The sequence below is a fragment of the Etheostoma cragini genome, chromosome 17 (genome assembly GCF_013103735.1).
Source record: "Etheostoma cragini isolate CJK2018 chromosome 17, CSU_Ecrag_1.0, whole genome shotgun sequence".
Taxonomy (NCBI): domain Eukaryota; kingdom Metazoa; phylum Chordata; class Actinopteri; order Perciformes; family Percidae; genus Etheostoma; species Etheostoma cragini.
This window is the reverse complement of record NC_048423.1, coordinates 25573130-25592874: the sequence shown is the minus strand read 5'-3', so window position 1 is coordinate 25592874 and position 19745 is coordinate 25573130. Positions and strand designations below refer to the sequence as shown.

General features: G+C 42.4%; 1 protein-coding gene across 1 annotated transcript in view; it reads right to left on the bottom strand.

The window, feature by feature from the left end:
* The window catches only part of ttc27 (tetratricopeptide repeat domain 27), a 55700-nt gene that overhangs the window by 22515 nt on the left and 13440 nt on the right, over positions 1–19745 (bottom strand). The window contains exons 6-9 of the mRNA XM_034898554.1: positions 16778–16936; positions 16476–16615; positions 10657–10769; positions 7023–7089 (exon numbers count right to left, since the gene is read on the bottom strand). Coding sequence (XP_034754445.1) covers positions 7023–7089; positions 10657–10769; positions 16476–16615; positions 16778–16936 — 479 coding nt within the window. The remainder of the gene's footprint in view (positions 1–7022; positions 7090–10656; positions 10770–16475; positions 16616–16777; positions 16937–19745) is intronic.

Here is a 19745-nt window from a genome sequence, read left to right as displayed (position 1 = left end):
GCAGCTCCACCCTCTCCACCCCACACTGGTCCAACAGAGGAGCAGCTCCACCCTCTCCACCCCCCACTGGTCCAACAGGAGCAGCTTCTCTAAGAGGCTCCGACAGATTCGATGCCGCACGGACCGCTACAGAAAATCATTCATACCACAAGCAATAACACTTTTTAACATGTCATCTCTGGGTGGTAGATGAAACTTTGGACACCACACTACTGCACTAATGCAACCTGCACATTTGGTTTATTTACATGTAGCATACATTTTAACATTTTAGCATATTATTTAAGCAGTTGCACATTTTTGTTTCCCCATCCTGTACATATTCAAAAATGTGTTCTTTTTTACTTTATTCACATTATTATTTCATGTAAATTGTATGTATGTATATTTTTCCTAGTATTTCATTTATATTTATATTCTGTGCTTTGTGAATGATTTTGCTGCTCTAACACCGGAATTTCCCATTTTTCTTGGGATCAATAAACATCCATCCATCCATCCATCTATCTAGATTCATGGCATTCTCGCCACTTTGCTACTCACAATACTGTTCTCTTCAATAGTTTACATTCAATAATTATTTCAACTCCCTTTAACTTTTGTTGTTAATCGCTTATGAGCTCCCATCAACATTTCCAGTATAGATGTTTCCCATTCAAAGGCATCCAGTGTCTCAAAGTGCATATCTCCTCCCTATTAGATCTACTGTCAATGGGACAAATCTGAAGTATTACTGCCAAGTACAAACAAAGGGAAATAATTAGTGAATCAAACAGTAATTGGGTTAGAAGAGATAAATGGACTGTGTTGTACTGATGAGTCGTCGGTGAATGTGGGCCATGACAGTAGGTTAAACGCCTTTAAGCAGCTTAAAGGGCACAATCCAAATCCACAACTGTATTTGTTGACTTTTAATTTGAAATACATAGAGAGAAGGTTAGGTTTGATTGACAAATGCTACAGAGATACCTGTTTTTGTGAGTTGTGACTAGGTCATTATTTGATTACACACTTTTTTTTTTGAGTATTTACAGTACAATATTTTGCAACTAACAATGTAAAAGTAGACCTAAACATACACTAAGTACCAATACATTTGACAACTTATTACTTCAACTGCTGAAGGACTGACTATATATATATATATATATATATATATATATATATATATATATATACACACACACACACACACACACACACACACACACACACACACACACACACACACACACACACACACACACACACACACACACACACACACACACACACACATACACACACGGTATAAACAGTATACATACACACACACATTCACACACTGTATCTTTATACACAACACAACTGTCCACAACAACTGCAAGGGCTGTAAACTAACCTTCCTAGCTCCTTATACTTTCTTTCTGACTTAGCATTTCCAAAATCCCTATTTTTTACTTTACAATGGACATGATCCTTCATCTCAGTCCTGATTTATGAGCCAATCAGGCTGTGGACAGGGATCAGACAGAGACAGACCTGAGGATATGCTGTACAGTAATGCCTGGATATAAGTTGGATCTCTGAATCCTTGGTTTAACCCCTAGCAGCTGGCGGTGTGCCCAAGTGCTTGCTCATTGGGGAACTTTGGGTCTATATTTAAAAAGTGCGAAATCACAGAAGTTATTTTATAACACTGTATAAATAAAATTCCCTTGACAGGCTGATTGACTGCCCAGTCTGGATCAATGGAAGTACATTTATTGGATAGTTGCAGGGCATTGTGCTCTCTGCGTGTTACATTCACTACGGTAACAACAACATGCTGAAAATGTCGAGTTTGGAAGAAGAGGTGGAGGGTGCAACAAGGCCTGCTTAGTTTTTTTGGGGAATGATTGTAACGATTTACAAAGAATATGTTTAGGACATGTCCTCTCTAACTGGGAGGTTTTGGGATGGAGTCCACACAGAGATCCACTGGTAAGAGAGAATGAGGTGGAACCACGTAGCAGCTCATTAAATAGCTCACATTACTGTGTTGAGTTAACAGTTCATTTAATATTGGATGAGGAGCGGCCTTTAGCCCCCCCAGTAAGAATGTGCACCCCACGTCAGCTGAGTCCTGCAGTGGCCCGGGTTGGACTCCGACCTGCGGTCCATTGCTGCGTGTCATCCCCATCTCTCTCCCCCCTTTCATGTCCATCTACTGTCACTTTAATAAAAGGGAAAAGCCCCCAAAAACAGTCTTAAAAAAAATTTAAAACATAAATTAAACAAAAGTTCCTTCCTGAGACTATTTGTACAGCAGCCATCACTGCATCCGGAGCGCTAGGTAAGGTCTGCCGCTGCTAGGCTACACTCTACCCAATAACCTTTTCTCTGTTAAAAAGATCTGGAGAAAGACCATAACTGTTTGGCAGTTAGCTACAAACTGTAAGCCGATTCATTTTCATATTAATAGTCATATAGTAGGGCTGTAATCTTCCACTCGACTAGTCGATTTATTGGTCGATACGTTCTGGCTCGACCCAAATTCTGATTGGTTGATTTTTTGCCGTGTTATTTCATCAGGTGGAAGCAACTGTCTATGGGTGGAAAGCACTAATTGCCAATGGGGGTGTTTTCAGAGCACCCTGTTTCACAGGTAACAGTCTGTCTTCAGAACACCCCCGTTTTCTCTTTTGTTGGATTAGCCCGACCCTCTGGGGACAGATTGAAGAAAGAACTACAAAAGCCTTGTTTTAGTGGTTTGCAGAATATTAATTTAATTGTGAGTGTTTAATTTACAGTCAGTCCTCCTCTACCATGTGAAAGACTTCGCCAGTGTGGCAGCATTTTACAAAAATAGATAACGGGAAAAAGTTGAATGCAAAGTTCGCAAGTAACAGATTGCATATCGCAGCGGGACTACAAACATGGCGTATCACCTAAAAACGGTAAGCTAACCTGTCTGCGTTAGGTTGCCCTGTCTGTTTGGAGTAGGCTTTATGAACATATCAGAATTGACATATTTCATTGTCTAATAATCGTTTTATAACTACCGGCACACCCACCCGCAACTACGGTAGCGCCCCCCAGACACACCCAGACCCCCCCCCAGACCCCGCTGGATGTTAAGCCTCTACCATCCAAACGCAAAAATAATATCACGGAAGGAATCGTCGACTTTATTGCTCAGGATATGAGGCCCATTGCTGTTGTGGAGGGTTTAGGTTTTAAGAACTTGTTAATATACCGCGGAAGCAAGCGTAAGAGTAAAAGCTTTAATCTAATAGTGTCTCCGTGTCAACATGTCTCCGTGCGAAGACACAGAGCGCTGATGCAGCGCTGTCAGAGCCGACAGACAAGTGGCATTATAGTGCAAAATAATTAGGTCAAAAAGGATTTAATATACTGCAAATAGCCTACAAGGACAAGTACTGCGGGACAGTACAGTTATTTAATCTTGCTCTTACACCACCCCCCCCCCCCCCCCCCCCCCCACACACACACACACACCCCCAACACACACACACCCAAACACTTGATTTTTAGTCGGCAATGTCAGGACTTTAGTCGACCAAGATTTTCTTTGGTTGATTACAGCCCTATCATACAGACAATGTCTTTTTATACTGTACCCAACGACTGTTGCTCTATGAGTGTAAAGCTCGGGTAATAACTGACATATTAGTACTAGGTCCAGATGGTTCTCCAGGAAAGCGACAGTTGTCATGTATCGATGAAGACAGCTAGACATGTGACAACCATCTAACCAGCCTGCAGATTCCTGGATCTACATGTAGGCTGGGAAGATGCCTGCTCACAGAGCCAGCAGCTGCCTGCAGACGCAGTAACAGCAGCTCATTGTTCACACTGAGACCCCAGCTGCAAGGGTTTTCATCTTAAAAACCCTTAAAGTTAAAGTTAACTGGAACTTTAGGCCTAGAAATGTCTCTTCCGCTTTTGATTGGACCTTGTCAACCCAGGCTAGCTAGCTAGCTAGCGAGCTGGCGCTATATCTGCAGATTTAGGGTTATGGGGCTGTCTATAGACTGAAACGGGCTGATAATGGGGACACAGGAGCGGAATAGAAAATGAAATTCGTATTTTCACAATTAATGATGTACTATTTTACCTGCTAATATTTAGAAGGTTTATTTTTATTCATGTATGAGTCTTGGTCCTGGCTGTGTAGTGTGTTTTTGCCCTCTGCATGACTCCTCTGCAAATGTGAGCTGCTTTATGAGATGCACTGATTGTATTTTTGAATGCTTGCGTTGGCTAATCAGAGTTTTACGGTGGTGTTGTATTGGTAACGTAAGTCCAAAAAAAACTAATGAATCTTGTGCAATGTTGTCTTGCTGGCTCGCTGACTGGGAGCCTGGTTTCATTATGTTTCACATAGTTAGCTGAAAGAATAAAACCATTTTCTTTTTTGTTGCTTCTAGCTGAATTGTTGTAAAAAGGATGAAGAAGAAAATACCAAACAATCAACTGATTGCCTGTGGACACACACTGATTGATCAGACTGATGTGTGAACATAAGTGTTTCCTGGCCAAGAGATAGACAATGCATTGTGTACGGTTTACTCAGAACAGGAACTGGTAGCCTTAGGGAGGAATGATCTAATTCAATTCAATTCAATTTTATTTATAGTATCAATTCATAACAAGAGTTATCTCAAGACACTATACAGATAGACCACACTCCAGAATTTACAAGGACCCAACAGTTCTAGTAGTCTCCTCCAGAGCAAGCAACAGTGCGACAGTGGACAGAAGTCTAATGACTTCTCAGTGTAGAACAGACTTTCTAAATCAGGCAAAACTGCCACATGAAAAGATGACTGCTGTCGTCTGAGAGAGAAACGAATAGATAAATAAGGACCAAGCCCAACCGCCACATGGAGTTGACGACGTCTGAAGATTGCCGCCCTCAGAGCCGTCCGGTGTGACAATGTATTTCAGATGTTAATGAGCTGATGACAGATGCTTGATGCTAAAATCCGAAATAAGAATTAATAAGCTTTAGACTAAAAGTAAGATCTCCCGTAACACTTAAGGCAAACATTAAAATTCCTAATCCTAATTGTCCATGCCATCCCTGCTTTTAACATGCTGGAAGTAGTCGCAGTGTAACTGTAGCCAACAGAGTGAGCGGAGAGCCTGCAGCACCACTCCGTTTCTCACCTTTTAATTCCGGTCTTCAGTTCTACTCACTCGCTCCTAACTCACTCCTCTGAAGAAGAGTGGAGCATCCAGGCTAGAGAGGGACAACGTATGCCTCAGCAGGACAAAACATAAAACTCAGAAGAGGAAGGTGCTTCACAACTGGCAATGCTTTCCTTCAGGAGAAAATGAGATATTTCACAGGAGTTGGGTCAGGGATGATCACTGATCATTTATCTGTCAACCTTGAGACTACTCTGATGTTATCATTTGAAATATGGCTTTCAGCCATTCTGTGTTCCAAGGTTGAGCAGACCCAACTGCAAACAATTCGTTCTGAAACTGGCATCACCGTATCATATTATTGACAAGTAATGTAGTGAGGCAAAAGAAGAAAACTGCTGTTGCAAGCTAGGGCTACAGCTGCTACAATCCAGTGAGAAAGCCGCTGTTGGACAGCTTTGAAATTATTATTATTTTTATTGTAAAGATTATTTTTGGGGCCTTTCAGGCCTTTAAATGACAGGACAGCTGAAGACAGGAAAAGGGGAACAACATGCAGCAAAGGGCCGCAGGTCGGAACCAAACCCAAAGTTGCTGCAGTAAGGACTGGGCCTTTGTACATTGGGCGCACACTCCACCAGGTGAGCAAGCAGGACGCCCCTAGACCGGGCTCTGCCCCTAGACCGTGCTCTGCCCCTGGCAAACAACTGGTCACATAGAAGCCCTCCCTGGGTATGGTGTATTAGGTGCATGGAACATGCACCAGGCACAGGGAACGCAACCTCCTCTGCTACATGGATCCAAAAGGCTGGGGACAGAAGCTCAAAAGCCGTAGAGCAGTAGGCTGTGGGGATAAAATTAGGCAAAAACGCTGCAAACTTTGGAACTATCCAAAGTGAACTGGGTACAAGAGGGATGCGCAGATAAAACATGAGTCACACACACACACAAGTTAATGCGAGTAGTAGTGCAGGTTTAGGTTATAACAAGCCTTAAGCACCAAAGTCAAATCCCATGAGGGGACACAGGACTTAACCACAGGTCTCAGACTCCCTTCAAGAAACGCATGACAAGAGAGAGAGAGAGGGTGGGCGCCTGGCATCACCCGCTCTAAGCCCACATGACGGGCACATATAGCTTCTAAAGAAACCTTAATAGTGGAAAAGGAGAGTCTCGTGAAGGAAGGTCAAAACATCCACAACAGAGCATTGAAATGGGAGAACATTTTGGTGTTGACACCACTGCTTGAATACCCACCTCTGGTGGATGGAGCCCTCACACCTTGGATCATTCCCAGCACAGGGGGAAAGCCTTGGCTGTTGTACTGGACCTCTGCCGCTGCCACAGCTCTGAAATAGCACCTCCCCTCCTGCTTGGGCCTCGCCGCCAACTCATTATGTAGGCGTTCCACGACTAGATGACTACATGTGTTAACATTTCCCTCTCTCACACAGACAGCACTTGTTCTCAACTGCCTAAAACAACTCGCCACATTCCTGTTTCAAATTCCTTGATTAGTGATGTCATTGATGGAAAAAGCCAGTCCAGTTTTTCATATGTGCTGTCCATTGGTGCTGCCTGAGCTAGCACAGCCCACCCAGTGGCTGTTTGAATTTGGCTGACCAATCACAACAGAGTCGGCCAGCAGGCCAATCAGAGCGGAACAGGGGCTCTTTACAGTCACAATTACCAAAAACAGTAGAGTAGGTTCAAGGAATGATGAGCGTTTCGTGTGACTAAAGGTTGAAACTACCAAAACTTTAAGGCATCAGTAGAGAACATACAGTATATACAAAGAACGGCAAAGAAATCATGATCATCAGATATTTCCAACTTAGTTTGTTTGGGCAATAAGACAATCACAAAAACAATAAAAAATGACTCACAGATGTGAAGGCCAGGAGTTCCTCTTCAGTCAGTTTGTGGACCGGGTTATTCTTCTGGAAGTCAGTGCTGCAGGACAACACTCTCGGTTAACAGCATATATCCATTATATATTATAAATCAGCACACATCTTGTATTCTCTCACTACATTGCATATTTTTGTTATTCCTAATACTGTGAACCTGTGCGCGCACACACACACACACACACACGGGAGAACAAGTATTTCATCCACTGCTGATTTTGCAGGTTTTCCTACTTCCAAAGCATGTAGGTCCGTAATTTTCACATAGTATGATTTTTAAATAATTAATTTGCAAATACTCTCTTCTATGTAATAAACTGCTGTTCCTGACAGACCAAAACAGTTTACTTCAACTTTAAAGATGTATTTTGGGCTACATTCCTTTTTGTTTATCATATCATAATCAGAAGACAAACCAAGAAGGTTTGCTTGTGGGAGCCTGGGCAGCTCACCTACCGGAGGAGCAGCCGCGAGTTCCGACTCAGCCCTGAACTTCTTTGCTGCATGTCTCCCCCCCCCAGTCTTCATCTGTCCTATGAAGATAAAGGCCTAAAATGCCTCAAAAACGATCTCTTCTTGGGTTAGGTCATTTGTGCTGAGTCGAGAACTCGGGTTCCGTTACGCGATTGAAATAAATAAATCAGTTTGCTGGAGAAGACTGATTTTTAATGTATCTTTAGTAGCTTTAACTAACTTAGTGATTAAGAGCTGCAGGTCCTGAGGGGAAAGTGAGAGATATACACATGGATCCCCCCCCTTCTTCAGCAGGATGGAACCTGCTGTATGCTTCATCACAAGTGGTGTCACATGCCCCTCCACCACACCTGTCTGATGTCAGATCACGTCGGACGTGGTTTGGATCAGGTGTGAAGCCTTTTGGTTTCTGACAAGGTTGGACAATCCGCCATCCCAACTAGTTCAACCGAAGCTAACGTTAGCAGCTATTTAGACAATACATTTAAAGTCAAGGTCCAGTTACTAGCCTTGTCCACCGCTTTCTACCATATCTGACGCTCTTTATCACCACGTGGTTGTTTTTGAGGTGCTTTTAGAACTTCTTATTTCAGTTGGCTTAGCTTGAAAGTGAATTCTTGACCTTGCAAACTTTTTTTTGAAGTTGGAGCCCAGGAACAATCTAGTATGTAGACCTTGAGTTGAGACTCATGTTTCAAGGTCAATAATAAACTTCCAAGCTAAACTGTTCACGAATCTCCTGATTTATGAGTTTTCACAGTACATTAATTGATAAAGCTTTCTAAAGTACTTTACCTAAAAGGTAAATGTTAGCGCTTCCAGAGCTCCATATATCCACAGAGGGAGACAAGAAAACCCAGACAAGGTCACACTCCCAGAGTTAAAGGGACCATGGAGGAGACAGAATGACCAAGCACTCTCTGGTGTAAGCCCGTGGCTAAAATGTAATAAAAAGTAATCACATCCCGGAATGTGCTCTAATTAATACAACACGCACTGACAACGAAGAGGTCGTTCAAATTCTTAGTCAAACTGACCACTTCCTTCAGACAGTCACACTGTGGCTGACACTCCAAGTCCCTGGATTACACCAACACCCTTTCAACACTCCACACGTTTCCCAGCCATCCATCTGACTGATAGGTGTTCTCCCATTTCAGCCAAGGCAACTGTTCACACCGGCGGTGTGATGGCTCCAACTTCATTGATGCCCTATGTGCATAACTGCTATCCAGTGTCTCTTTAGGTCATATCCACATATATAACCAAGTCCCTGATTGTGTATATTTTTTATGTCAAACAGTGTAAGGCAGTACTGTGGCTGAATAAATTCAGTTAATAGTAATTTTTTGCAATGCATTTACCATGTCCACTGATAACTTCATTTCTCCTTTGGCTTGGACAATAAGGATTGAATCATTAGTATAGGAGCAGAAGTCTCTAATTAGCCCCACAGTTCCATCCAATACTACACTATGTACAGTATGTATCAACAAGCTGATTATAGGTACTCAAGGTTTGTCGTAAGGCTCCAGTAACAATAAAATCCATATTCATATTTTTCCTAAATCTGGTTTGTTCACTCTCTGGAAGACTCAAGAGTCACAAGATACATTTTTAATGTTTAGCAAGCAGGTGTTGGGATACCATATTAATTTAGAGACCTGCTGCTCATCCATCATCTCCGAGCAATCTCACTGATCGCTCCGTTCACCTCCACCACAGTCCCAGCAGCAGCATGGGAGTTAATGACTGACGCGCTAGGAAGCTAAATGCTTTCATACAAAGTTGAATCTTTTATATTCACACTTTTCTGGATAAAACCGCCACTACAAACAAGTTCATTAGTTACAGTAGTTGATCCCTAATCCCGAGGTAAAACCACAGAAGAAAAAGAAGTGCTGACACCTGCTCCAGACTTTATCTACTGATCCACTTTAAGCTACAACTTGTGAAGTCACTAAGAAATAGTCATCCATAGCAGACAGCCCTGACTTTAGTAGGGATGGGGATAGGGGGGTGGGCTAGGGACCTCACAATTACATTTCAATACTGTGGCTCATGATCCTATGTTGTTACAATTCAATATCGATTAAATACTTCACATGAGAAGTATTATTATTATTACTTTTATTATTATTATTATTATTACTACAATATTCATTCACATAGTTGACTTCAGTACACGCAGAATTTAAAAGGGTACCTTTTGATATTTGTGATATAATACTGTGTATTATTACAGATGTTAAACGGAGAAAAACTGTTTATCCGATGAGCGCTGCAGTAGCTGCAATGTACAGCAACAACCCCCAGGGGGCACCTGTGAGCAGGCCAGAACCAGTCGGTGCGCTGGAGAAACAGAAACGCCATAACAGTACTCGGTTTGTCTTCAGGGCCTTTACAGTATAACTTTACATTACAGAGTCTTAAGTTCATGATAGACATTTGTGTTATGATAATGGATTGTTTAAAAGAAGTCGGCGGACATGGACGTGGCTTCTGGGTCTGAAACGTGAAGTGCATTAAACCTGAAATCCTCTAATGCCCAGCAGAGGGCGACTCCACGGGCTCCAAAAACCAGCCTGATTAGGAAAATGACTCCTTCTCACCTAATCCTTTATTACCTCAGTAGACGGTAGTAAATAACTGATGGACTCTGAAAAAGATCTGTCATCTGTAGCTGCTGTAATCCTTTAAAAAACAGACATATCAAACAGAACGGACCAATGCGCTCCTAGCCCCGCTGCTCGTACTCTACCCCTCCCATTAATGAGCCAGAGCTCAGTGCACGGCGTCATCACCGAGTCACTGCACGTCTGCTGCAGAATGGAGGAGAAAATCAGGGAAAGTTAACGCTTGCACACTTACTTGCAACTGTCCACCGTGCTGAAAAGGCAAAGAGACGGGACTAAAGCTGAAAAAGCAGGAACTAAAAAGCTGTTCGACACACGTTTTCTAGCCTTTGCCTGCAGAGAATCCAGGGAAACCCCGACAAGGACTCTCCTTGTGAAGAAGTGACCACATAACAGTCTGTATTGTTTTAAGCTCAGAGCCAGAAGGAGTGCTGAGCTGGGGGGGGGGGGGGGGGGGGGGGGGGGGGGGGGGGGGGGGGGGGGGGGGGTAGAGGACTTACCAGACGCCTAGGATGACGGCCTGCTCCTCGGCGCTGAGGTCTGGCAGCTCATACTGATCTGGCTCCGCTAGGTTGATCTTATCCAGCACCGTGTCATCCCCCAGACTGTAGTCCTGTAAGCACATGGAAAAACACACACAGACAGTCAGATACACACACTCTGAAGCCGTCGACCATGGAACATGAAAACAACTAAGCACCACCAAGTGAGCCAGCATGCCATTTGTTAGATTAAGCATATTTCTTGAAAAAACTTTAAGGGAAAAAGAAAGAAGATATACAACTTTAAGAGTTCATCGCACATGCCGCTGCTTAGTAGGTCATTTCTTTAAAAATGGTGATGGTAGGGATATATTTATATTACTTTCTCGGATAACAAGGTACCAACTATGGTTATAATTTACAGTAACAAATATGTGACCCAAGCAAAATCTATTTTGTCCATTTCACTATGTCCTAATCCTCAGGGAGACACAATTGAAGAGAAAGTACAGAGTCCACAGTGACCCTGTCAGGTCATGTCAGGCAGATGCTAGAGTTGCGACCACATGCTGTCCTAACTCCGGTGTGGGGACTGCAGTTATCGGTATATATGCCCCCTGTCCCGTCCTGGACATCTCCCACCTCTGATAGTCAACTACTAGTCTGGGTGTTGGAGAAATGTTGGGGTTGCCTCCCTCTCTTGTTGGTGTCCACCACGTCCCTTTTATTTCACTGTCAGACATTTTGATTATTTTCTGAGCTTTCTGATCTTGAACCAATCCAAATAATTCTTCATAAGCCCTCTTTCAACCGCAGAATGCATTGACAAGGCTTTGCTGGTTACTGACAGCGGGGTGGACGACCAATACAAGTATTTGTCCTGAGTACAGAATGTTCAATCCAGTAGGAGTTTTAATATTCATATTCTTTATTTGGTTATGCCCTATAAAGCCCCACAGAATCTTATTGGACTACGGCTTTAACAAACACAACTTGTGATTAGTGACTTCCCCCGGGAAAGCTTTGGAAGTCTCGACTTTGTTGTTACTTCTTTTTATCTTCCCATTTAGTCTGCATTTTTATTTATTTTGTCATTTTAAAAAGTCTAGCATTCTAGTTGTGCTCTTAAAGGCCAGTTGGTAGCTGACCCATGCTAGTGTGGTAAGCCCGAGGCTGTAGAACTCATGAAACATGTGTCAGGCTACTACTACACACAAAGTGAGAAAGCTGGAGCCTTGATTTAATTTACATCTTGGACTGGACAAATACATTGTTTTATCCAAATACACATGTCCAAAACAATTTGGTGAAATGTTAGGCCGAGGAGAAACGGGGGACTTGGCCATGTGAGCCCTTCATGTTCTCACTCCTAACTGCTGAACCGTGGAGTGTAGAAGAAAAATGTCCTTTTCTTGTATTTTTTTGTTAAAGATAAATTCTTCGCCTTTAAAAACAAGTGTTTTCTGGTCTAGCGTCCTAATTGGTAGTTGATTGTTAAAGCCTAGAACCCAAAAGATTCCTGTGCTAGTTTGCTGACATGTAACCACTACGGTTTAGTTTAGGGACACAAACTAATTGGTTTAGGTAAGACAGAGACCGTTTTAGGTTAAATGTACTACTTGGTTAAGGTTAGGAAATATTATGGTCCAACAACATTGATTGTTGGTAGAAAAAATGGGAAAACTGAATACCAGCTGTCCGGGGGCCTGTTGCACAAAAGTAGAATGAAGATATCCAGGATAAATGAAAAAGCGCAGCTTGACTTAGTGTGATCTGCTCATCGCGGCTTAATCGGTAGCACGATTGCCGAGCCAGGATGAACAGGTGGAGCTATGTCCAGCCAGGTGGAGATAACCAGGATGAACAGGTGAAGCTATGTCCAGCCAGGTGGAGATAACCAGGATGAACAGGTGAAGCTATGTCCAGCCAGGTGTAGATAGGTGGGATAAGTGCACGTTCACGGCTTTCTCACATAGACCACGGTATCAATCACAGATTTACTGATGCAGAGGTGATGTGAGACTTATTGAGAAGGTTATGAAACCAATGTAAGCTATAATAAAAAAAAACATTAGGCCCACTTATTAAGGAGTAACACAAACTATCCTTTATTAGAGAAGGAATAGCAACAAGAAATTTAAATCATGAATATATTGGTCTTTGACCAGTCTGCCATTAATATCATCTGGGAATATCGCTACATTAATATCATCTCGGAATATCGCTACATTAATATCATCTGGGAATATCGCTACATTAATATCATCTGGGAATATCACTACATTAATATCATCTGGGAATATCGGTACATTAATATCATCTGGGAATATCGGTACATTAATATCATCTGGGAATATCGGTACATTAATATCATCTGGGAATATCGCTACATTAATATCATCTGGGAATAATACTACATTGATATCATCTGGGAACATCACTACATTAATATCATCTGGGAATATTGCTACATTAATATCATCTGGGAATATCGCTACATTAATATCATCTGGAATATCGCTACATTAATATCATCTGGAATATTGCTACATTAATATCATCTGGGAATATCGATACATTAATATCATCTGGAATATTGCTACATTAATATCATCTGGAATATCGCTACATTAATATCATCTGGGAATATCGCTACATTAATATCATCTGGGAATATTGCTACATTAATATCATCTGGAAATATCGATACATTAATATCATCTGGAATATTGCTACATTAATATCATCTGGGAATATCGCTACATTAATATCATCTGGGAATATCGCTACATTAATATCATCTGGGAATATCGCTACATTAATATCATCTGGGAATATCGCTACATTAATATCATCTGGGAATATCGCTACATTAATATCATCTGGAATATCGCTACATTAATATCATCTGGAATATCGCTACATTAATATCATCTGGGAATATCGCTACATTAATATCATCTGGGAATATCGCTACATTAATATCATCTGGAATATCGCTACATTAATATCATCTGGAATATCGCTACATTAATATCATCTGGGAATATCGATACATTAATATCATCTGGGAATATCGCTACATTAATATCATCTGGGAATATCGATACATTAATATCATCTGGGAATATCGCTACATTAATATCATCTGGGAATATTGCTACATTGATATCATCTGGGAACATCGCTACATTAATATCATCTGGGAATATCGCTACATTAATATCATCTGGGAATATCGCTACATTAATATCATCTGCGAATATCGCTACATTAATATCATCTGGGAATATCGCTACATTAATATCATCTGGGAATATCGCTACATTAATATCATCTGGGAATATCGCTACATTAATATCATCTGGGAATATCGCTACATTAATATCATCTGGAATATCGCTACATTAATATCATCTGGAATATTGCTACATTAATATCATCTGGGAATATCGATACATTAATATCATCTGGAATATTGCTACATTAATATCATCTGGAATATCGCTACATTAATATCATCTGGGAATATCGCTACATTAATATCATCTGGGAACATCGCTACATTAATATCATCTGGGAACGTCGCTACATTAATATCATCTGGGAATATTACTACATTGATATCATCTGGGAACATCGCTACATTAATATCATCTGGGAATATCGCTACATTAATATCATCTGGGAATATCGCTACATTAATATCATCTGGGAATATCGCTACATTAATATCATCTGGGAATATCGCTACATTAATATCATCTGGGAATATCGCTACATTAATATCATCTGGGAATATCGCTACATTAATATCATCTGGGAATATCGCTACATTAATATCATCTGGGAATATCGCTACATTAATATCATCTGGGAATATCGCTACATTAATATCATCTGGGAATATCGCTACATTAATATCATCTGGAATATCGCTACATTAATATCATCTGGAATATCGCTACATTAATATCATCTGGGGATATCGCTACATTAATATCATCTGGGGATATCGCTACATTAATATCATCTGGGAATATCGCTACATTAATATCATCTGGGAATATCGCTACATTAATATCATCTGGGAATATCGCTACATTAATATCATCTGGGAATATCGCTACATTAATATCATCTGGGAATACCGCTACATTAATATCATCTGGGAATATCGCTACATTAATATTATCTGGGAATATCGCTACATTAATATCATCTGGGAATATCGCTACATTAATATCATCTGGGAATATCGCTACATTAATATCATCTGGGAATATCGCTACATTAATATCATCTGGGAATATCGCTACATTAATATCATCTGGGAATATCGCTACATTAATATCATCTGGGAATATCGCTACATTAATATCATCTGGGAATATCGCTACATTAATATCATCTGGGAATATCACTGCATTAATATTGTCACACTTAATCTTTGGAGCGCGTCCTGTAATCGGAAACTGAGACCACGGACGCTGGACACTGAGGCGACTCGCGGGAAAAGTCCCACTCCGCATCAGTGTGCCAGTGCAACCATTCCTAACATCTAAACAGCTGTAGTCGGGTTTAAATCAAACTCACGACAACAATAGCGACAAGTAGGCTAATGCATGTTAATAAAAATAAAGCAGAACACATGCAGAAGACAACGGAATAACTCATAAACACGTTTATTTCGGATCAGACTGCAGCTGATTTAACACATGAGACTCCAGGATTAATCTTAGCCTGGCTGTTAGCCTGCTCTGGACCAGGCTAGCCGCAAAGAATAAATCTCCATGGTTACTTGGCCGGGCTTAATTCAATCTGGTTTCGTGCAACCGAGTCCAAGCTAAATTCATCCAGGATAACTTGAATATCCCGGCTTAATTCCTTATCATGGTTTCGTGCAACAGGCCCCAGGCATGCATTCCAACCCCCTTTATAAACATTCCTTTTAAACCATGTCACACTACCTCCGTCTTGGCTCCAGACATCAGATCTGTGCCACTGGCTGGGTCACAGTGGCAGCAGACACATACCTCCTTCACACTTGCGATGAGGGTCGACCCATGGGTTAGCTGACCCGCGTCAACTCTTCTTTTGTCAGTTTAACTGAATCTAGATTAGCACCCCGAGCCTAACATCTCCCATTCCAAAGCCATGCTCTTCTGACATGTTGGAGTACTGCCAAACTAGATGGCAGCACCCAGCAGTGAAAGGGAAATTAACCTGTTGGATATAAGCAAACACCATGGGCCAAAAGTGTTCTGCTTGTCGAGCGGGCATGTGTGTGGGGAGTGTGCGATAGAGTGAGGTAGAAGTAAGAGAGTGACGGTGATTAGAGAAGTTGCCCCTCTCCTTGATTTCATGTTGTTGATGGAGAAGGGGAACCAGGAGATGAGACTTGGGGGGGAATGCAAGTCACAGCCAAGAGACATGCGTCGCTGCAAAGTGTATTTACAGTTTTCGAGGGGGGGGGCTTGTCAGGCCACGGCGTAGGGGCCGGCAAATATTTGTTTAATTATTATTTAACTAATTTCTAATAGCTATTAGACTTGAATGTAGATTTTGAACTGGGGTGTTTTTTGGGATTAGGCCTTCCTGCTGGGTAATTTCTGCAGACCTACGTTATGTCATCCATTTGAGCCAAGAACGGAGGGCTGAGTTACAGCGAGCAGTCCGATGTGTGTAGAGGTCTCTACATTACACTGTAGGAGACAGTATGGCCGGTCAGAATGCTAACGCAATGTAGCAGGGAAGGTTTGTTCAGTCAGTCAGCTGAACAACCAAAGGTTCAAAGTGGTAAATGAATTTGGAAAGAAGCCATGAGAAGCTCCTACCTTGGGCAGGCTGGCGGGAGGCGTGGGAGTGGGAGTGGCCTCATCACCGATCTGGCCCGGCTGCGTCAGCTTTCTCTTGACCTCAAGGATGAGCTGAGCCAAGTACTTTTGCTGGAAATGGGTCCGTTTGCCAAGAGCACCTTGATTGACCAGATACATTTGTTACATTGAATTAAGGTATCACTAAGGCTGGACCAGTATGGGCTTAGGACAACACCAGGTATGACAGCCTCCTGTTATGGATTTCCAATTAGTCACTCTCAATGATTGTCCACAGCCAGACAACGGTGTACTTGACGTACCAGTCATGTTGATATCCAGCCCTGACAGCTCCTGGGCCTTGTTGATGTGTTCCTTGGCTGGCTGGTAATCGTAGTAGGTCAGACTGGTGTAGACACACTCCAGGTGGAACTGGATGGCCAGGTTTCTGTGCTCCGAGAACAGAGTGGGGCACGTCAGCACTGTGAAAGAACACACAGAAGAGTTCAACAATTACAATCAAAACAACACTAATCTTTTTTCTTTTCATACCAACGACACTGGTGTTTTTTGTCTGTATTTTTCACATGCTGCCTTTAAATATTGTTTTATTTCATGTATTTGAAGTATATACTGTATTGTTTGGCATTCTGTAGACAGCAAAGGAAGAACTCCATCGTACAGGTAAACATGTTTCCTCACTGTGCATAGGACAATAAAACTGAATTTGGTGTTGCAGGGTTAGCACAGTCAGTAGAGCAGGCTCACATTTATTGAGGGTCACTAATGGCGTTTTTCCACTGCTGGTAACAGCTCAACTCGACTCGCCTTGACTCGCCTCTACTCGACTCATTTTACGTCTGTTTCCATTGCAAAATGAGTAACGCCCCAGCGTGGCTGGTCACCATAGCTACGCGTGATGATGTAATTTTCAACGCGACTCTCAACAGCACGTTGGCTACTCACCACAGCCAGAAGAAAAGTTTTGTTTCAAAAGAAGCTGAAGGAAGCAACAAAAATCACCGCTAAAAAAATCAGGCGTTTGGGAATACCGACGTCGAAATGACTGTTGTTCGCCGACACAAAAGGGTAAGTTAAGTTTCCTGGTAACGTTAGCTAACATTTGCATGTGTTAGGGGCCCCGGTCATTATTTACTAACGCTATACGCTAGCGTTATATAAAGTACATGAACTTTAGCAACCATGATTACACACCAAAATGTGTGCTGTGTACTGTTTGTGTTTCAGAGCATTCACGCTCTGCAAAACCGCCGCCGCAGACCGTCTGGTGGGCGACATCCGACCGGTGAGATCTCTGGTTCTGACCTGCTGGGCTTCATATAATCTTTATTGAGAGTCATGGAGAGACTTATGACAACGACTGGGATGCATCTGGGCCAGCAGAGCCGGGGGGGGGGGGGGGGGGGGGGGGGGGGGGGGGGACACACTGTTACAGGGTGCAGAGGAAGAAGACCGGGATGTACGGGAGGGTTTGATGCGCTACTTGAAAAGCTAAATAAACACTTTTCTTCGATAACTTGTCTTGTTTTTAAGTAACAGTGTGCAATATTGGAAACGACATAAAACCCCTAACAGCCCTTAATATTGAACAGTTGAAAAGTGAGAATAGTGCAGAGAGTAGATAATCTGTCGGTGTCTGGCTAGATTTATTTTTTAAAGTCCCGTTTGTTCTGGACACACACTCCGCACTCTTGTCTGCTAACGACGCAGGGATCCGACCAACCAGCAGTCTGCAGGTTTCCACGTCACCTTTTGAGCTCGCCTCAGCTCGCTTGGAACCTCGACTGAGGTAGTACTAAAAAAAGTACCTAGTAGCAGGTCCCAGGGACTTTTCTTTGTAATGGAAAACCAAAAAAGGCGAGTAGAGTCGAGGCGAGTCGAGTAGATACCACGCAGTGGAAAACCGCCATAATTGATGCAGCGGCCGCGGGATTGACTCTGACCTGCGGCCCTGCATGTCAATCCCCCCCTCTTATGTCTTCATCTGTCCTGTGGAATTATAAAAAAAATATTTAAGTTTCTCTTCTTTATTTCATTCATTGCAGGTGCAGCCATAAACAAGAAAGTAGCTACTCTATTGATCCAGGACAGTTTGGATGGGGGGGAGAACATTTCTATTTGTTTGATATCATTAAAAGTTAGTCTGTCTGCAAAGGGGAGATTTGCGCGAGCCTGAACTGCCGGCTGCACACCGAAGAGCGTTGGTGCTTTAAAGGAGAAATAAAACGGAACTTTCTGATTGGTTCACACTGGAAAAGCACAGCTCCACCACAGCTAATGTTCCACCTAACAACCGTGTTCTGGGGCGTAGTGGGAGCTCTACCCCGTGTCAGCACCAGTCCGTACCACAGCGGCTCGGGTGTCATTCCTACCTGCGGCCCTTTGCATGTCATTCCCCTTTCTCTCCCTCCTTTCCTGTCGACAGAAAAGTTACTTCCCAAGATTCTTTTTGCAGAGCTGTCATCTCTATGTCTGAAGATTAGTGCCACACAAAATGATTGGGACTGGTTTAAAACAATGCAAACAAGCCAAAGCATTGGTTTCCTATACCAACCTGTACAGTGAGGAAAATAGGTATCACTCACAGTGGACATGCACCTACGATGACAATTTCAAGTGGGAGAACTAGCAAAATAGCAGGATGTTTAAATACTTATTTTCCTCACTGTATGTGTGGTGTAGCTACAGTATATCTTACTCCACAGCGCTGTGGAGTGTGTTATTTCCCTCCCTGCGTAACACTAAGGCATCTGCTGCGTCCAGCCACATGACAAAGGACAACAAACAGGTTGGCTCTAAAATCTTCAGACAACGAAGTCCAAATAAAAAATATGAGGTATCAAGATAAAAGACACTAGATTCTGGGAAATGTTTCCAAACAAGGGCACAGCAGCTGTCGGTGCAGTCAGCTAATGAGACATTTCCTAAACATAAAGATGGCTCCGAGTCCCACATAGAGTCTGAAGTCACTTTGTGCATGACTTAAGGTACTCTAAGAGATGTTGGGATGTTGTCTGGAACACTGTTTGTGCATGCTTTGTGGTACAGGTTGGCACGGTTTGTTTTTGTTGGTGTTTGTAGACCCAGTCAGCTAGCAGACAGAGAGGAGATGTTTTTACAGTGTGTTCTGGGGACAGGCAGCCAGCAGATATAGAGGAGATGTTTTTTACAGTGTGTTCCAGGGACAGGCATCTAGCAGATATTGAGGAGATGTTTTTTACAGTGTGTTCCGGGGACAGGCATCTAGCAGATAGTGAGGAGATGTTTTTT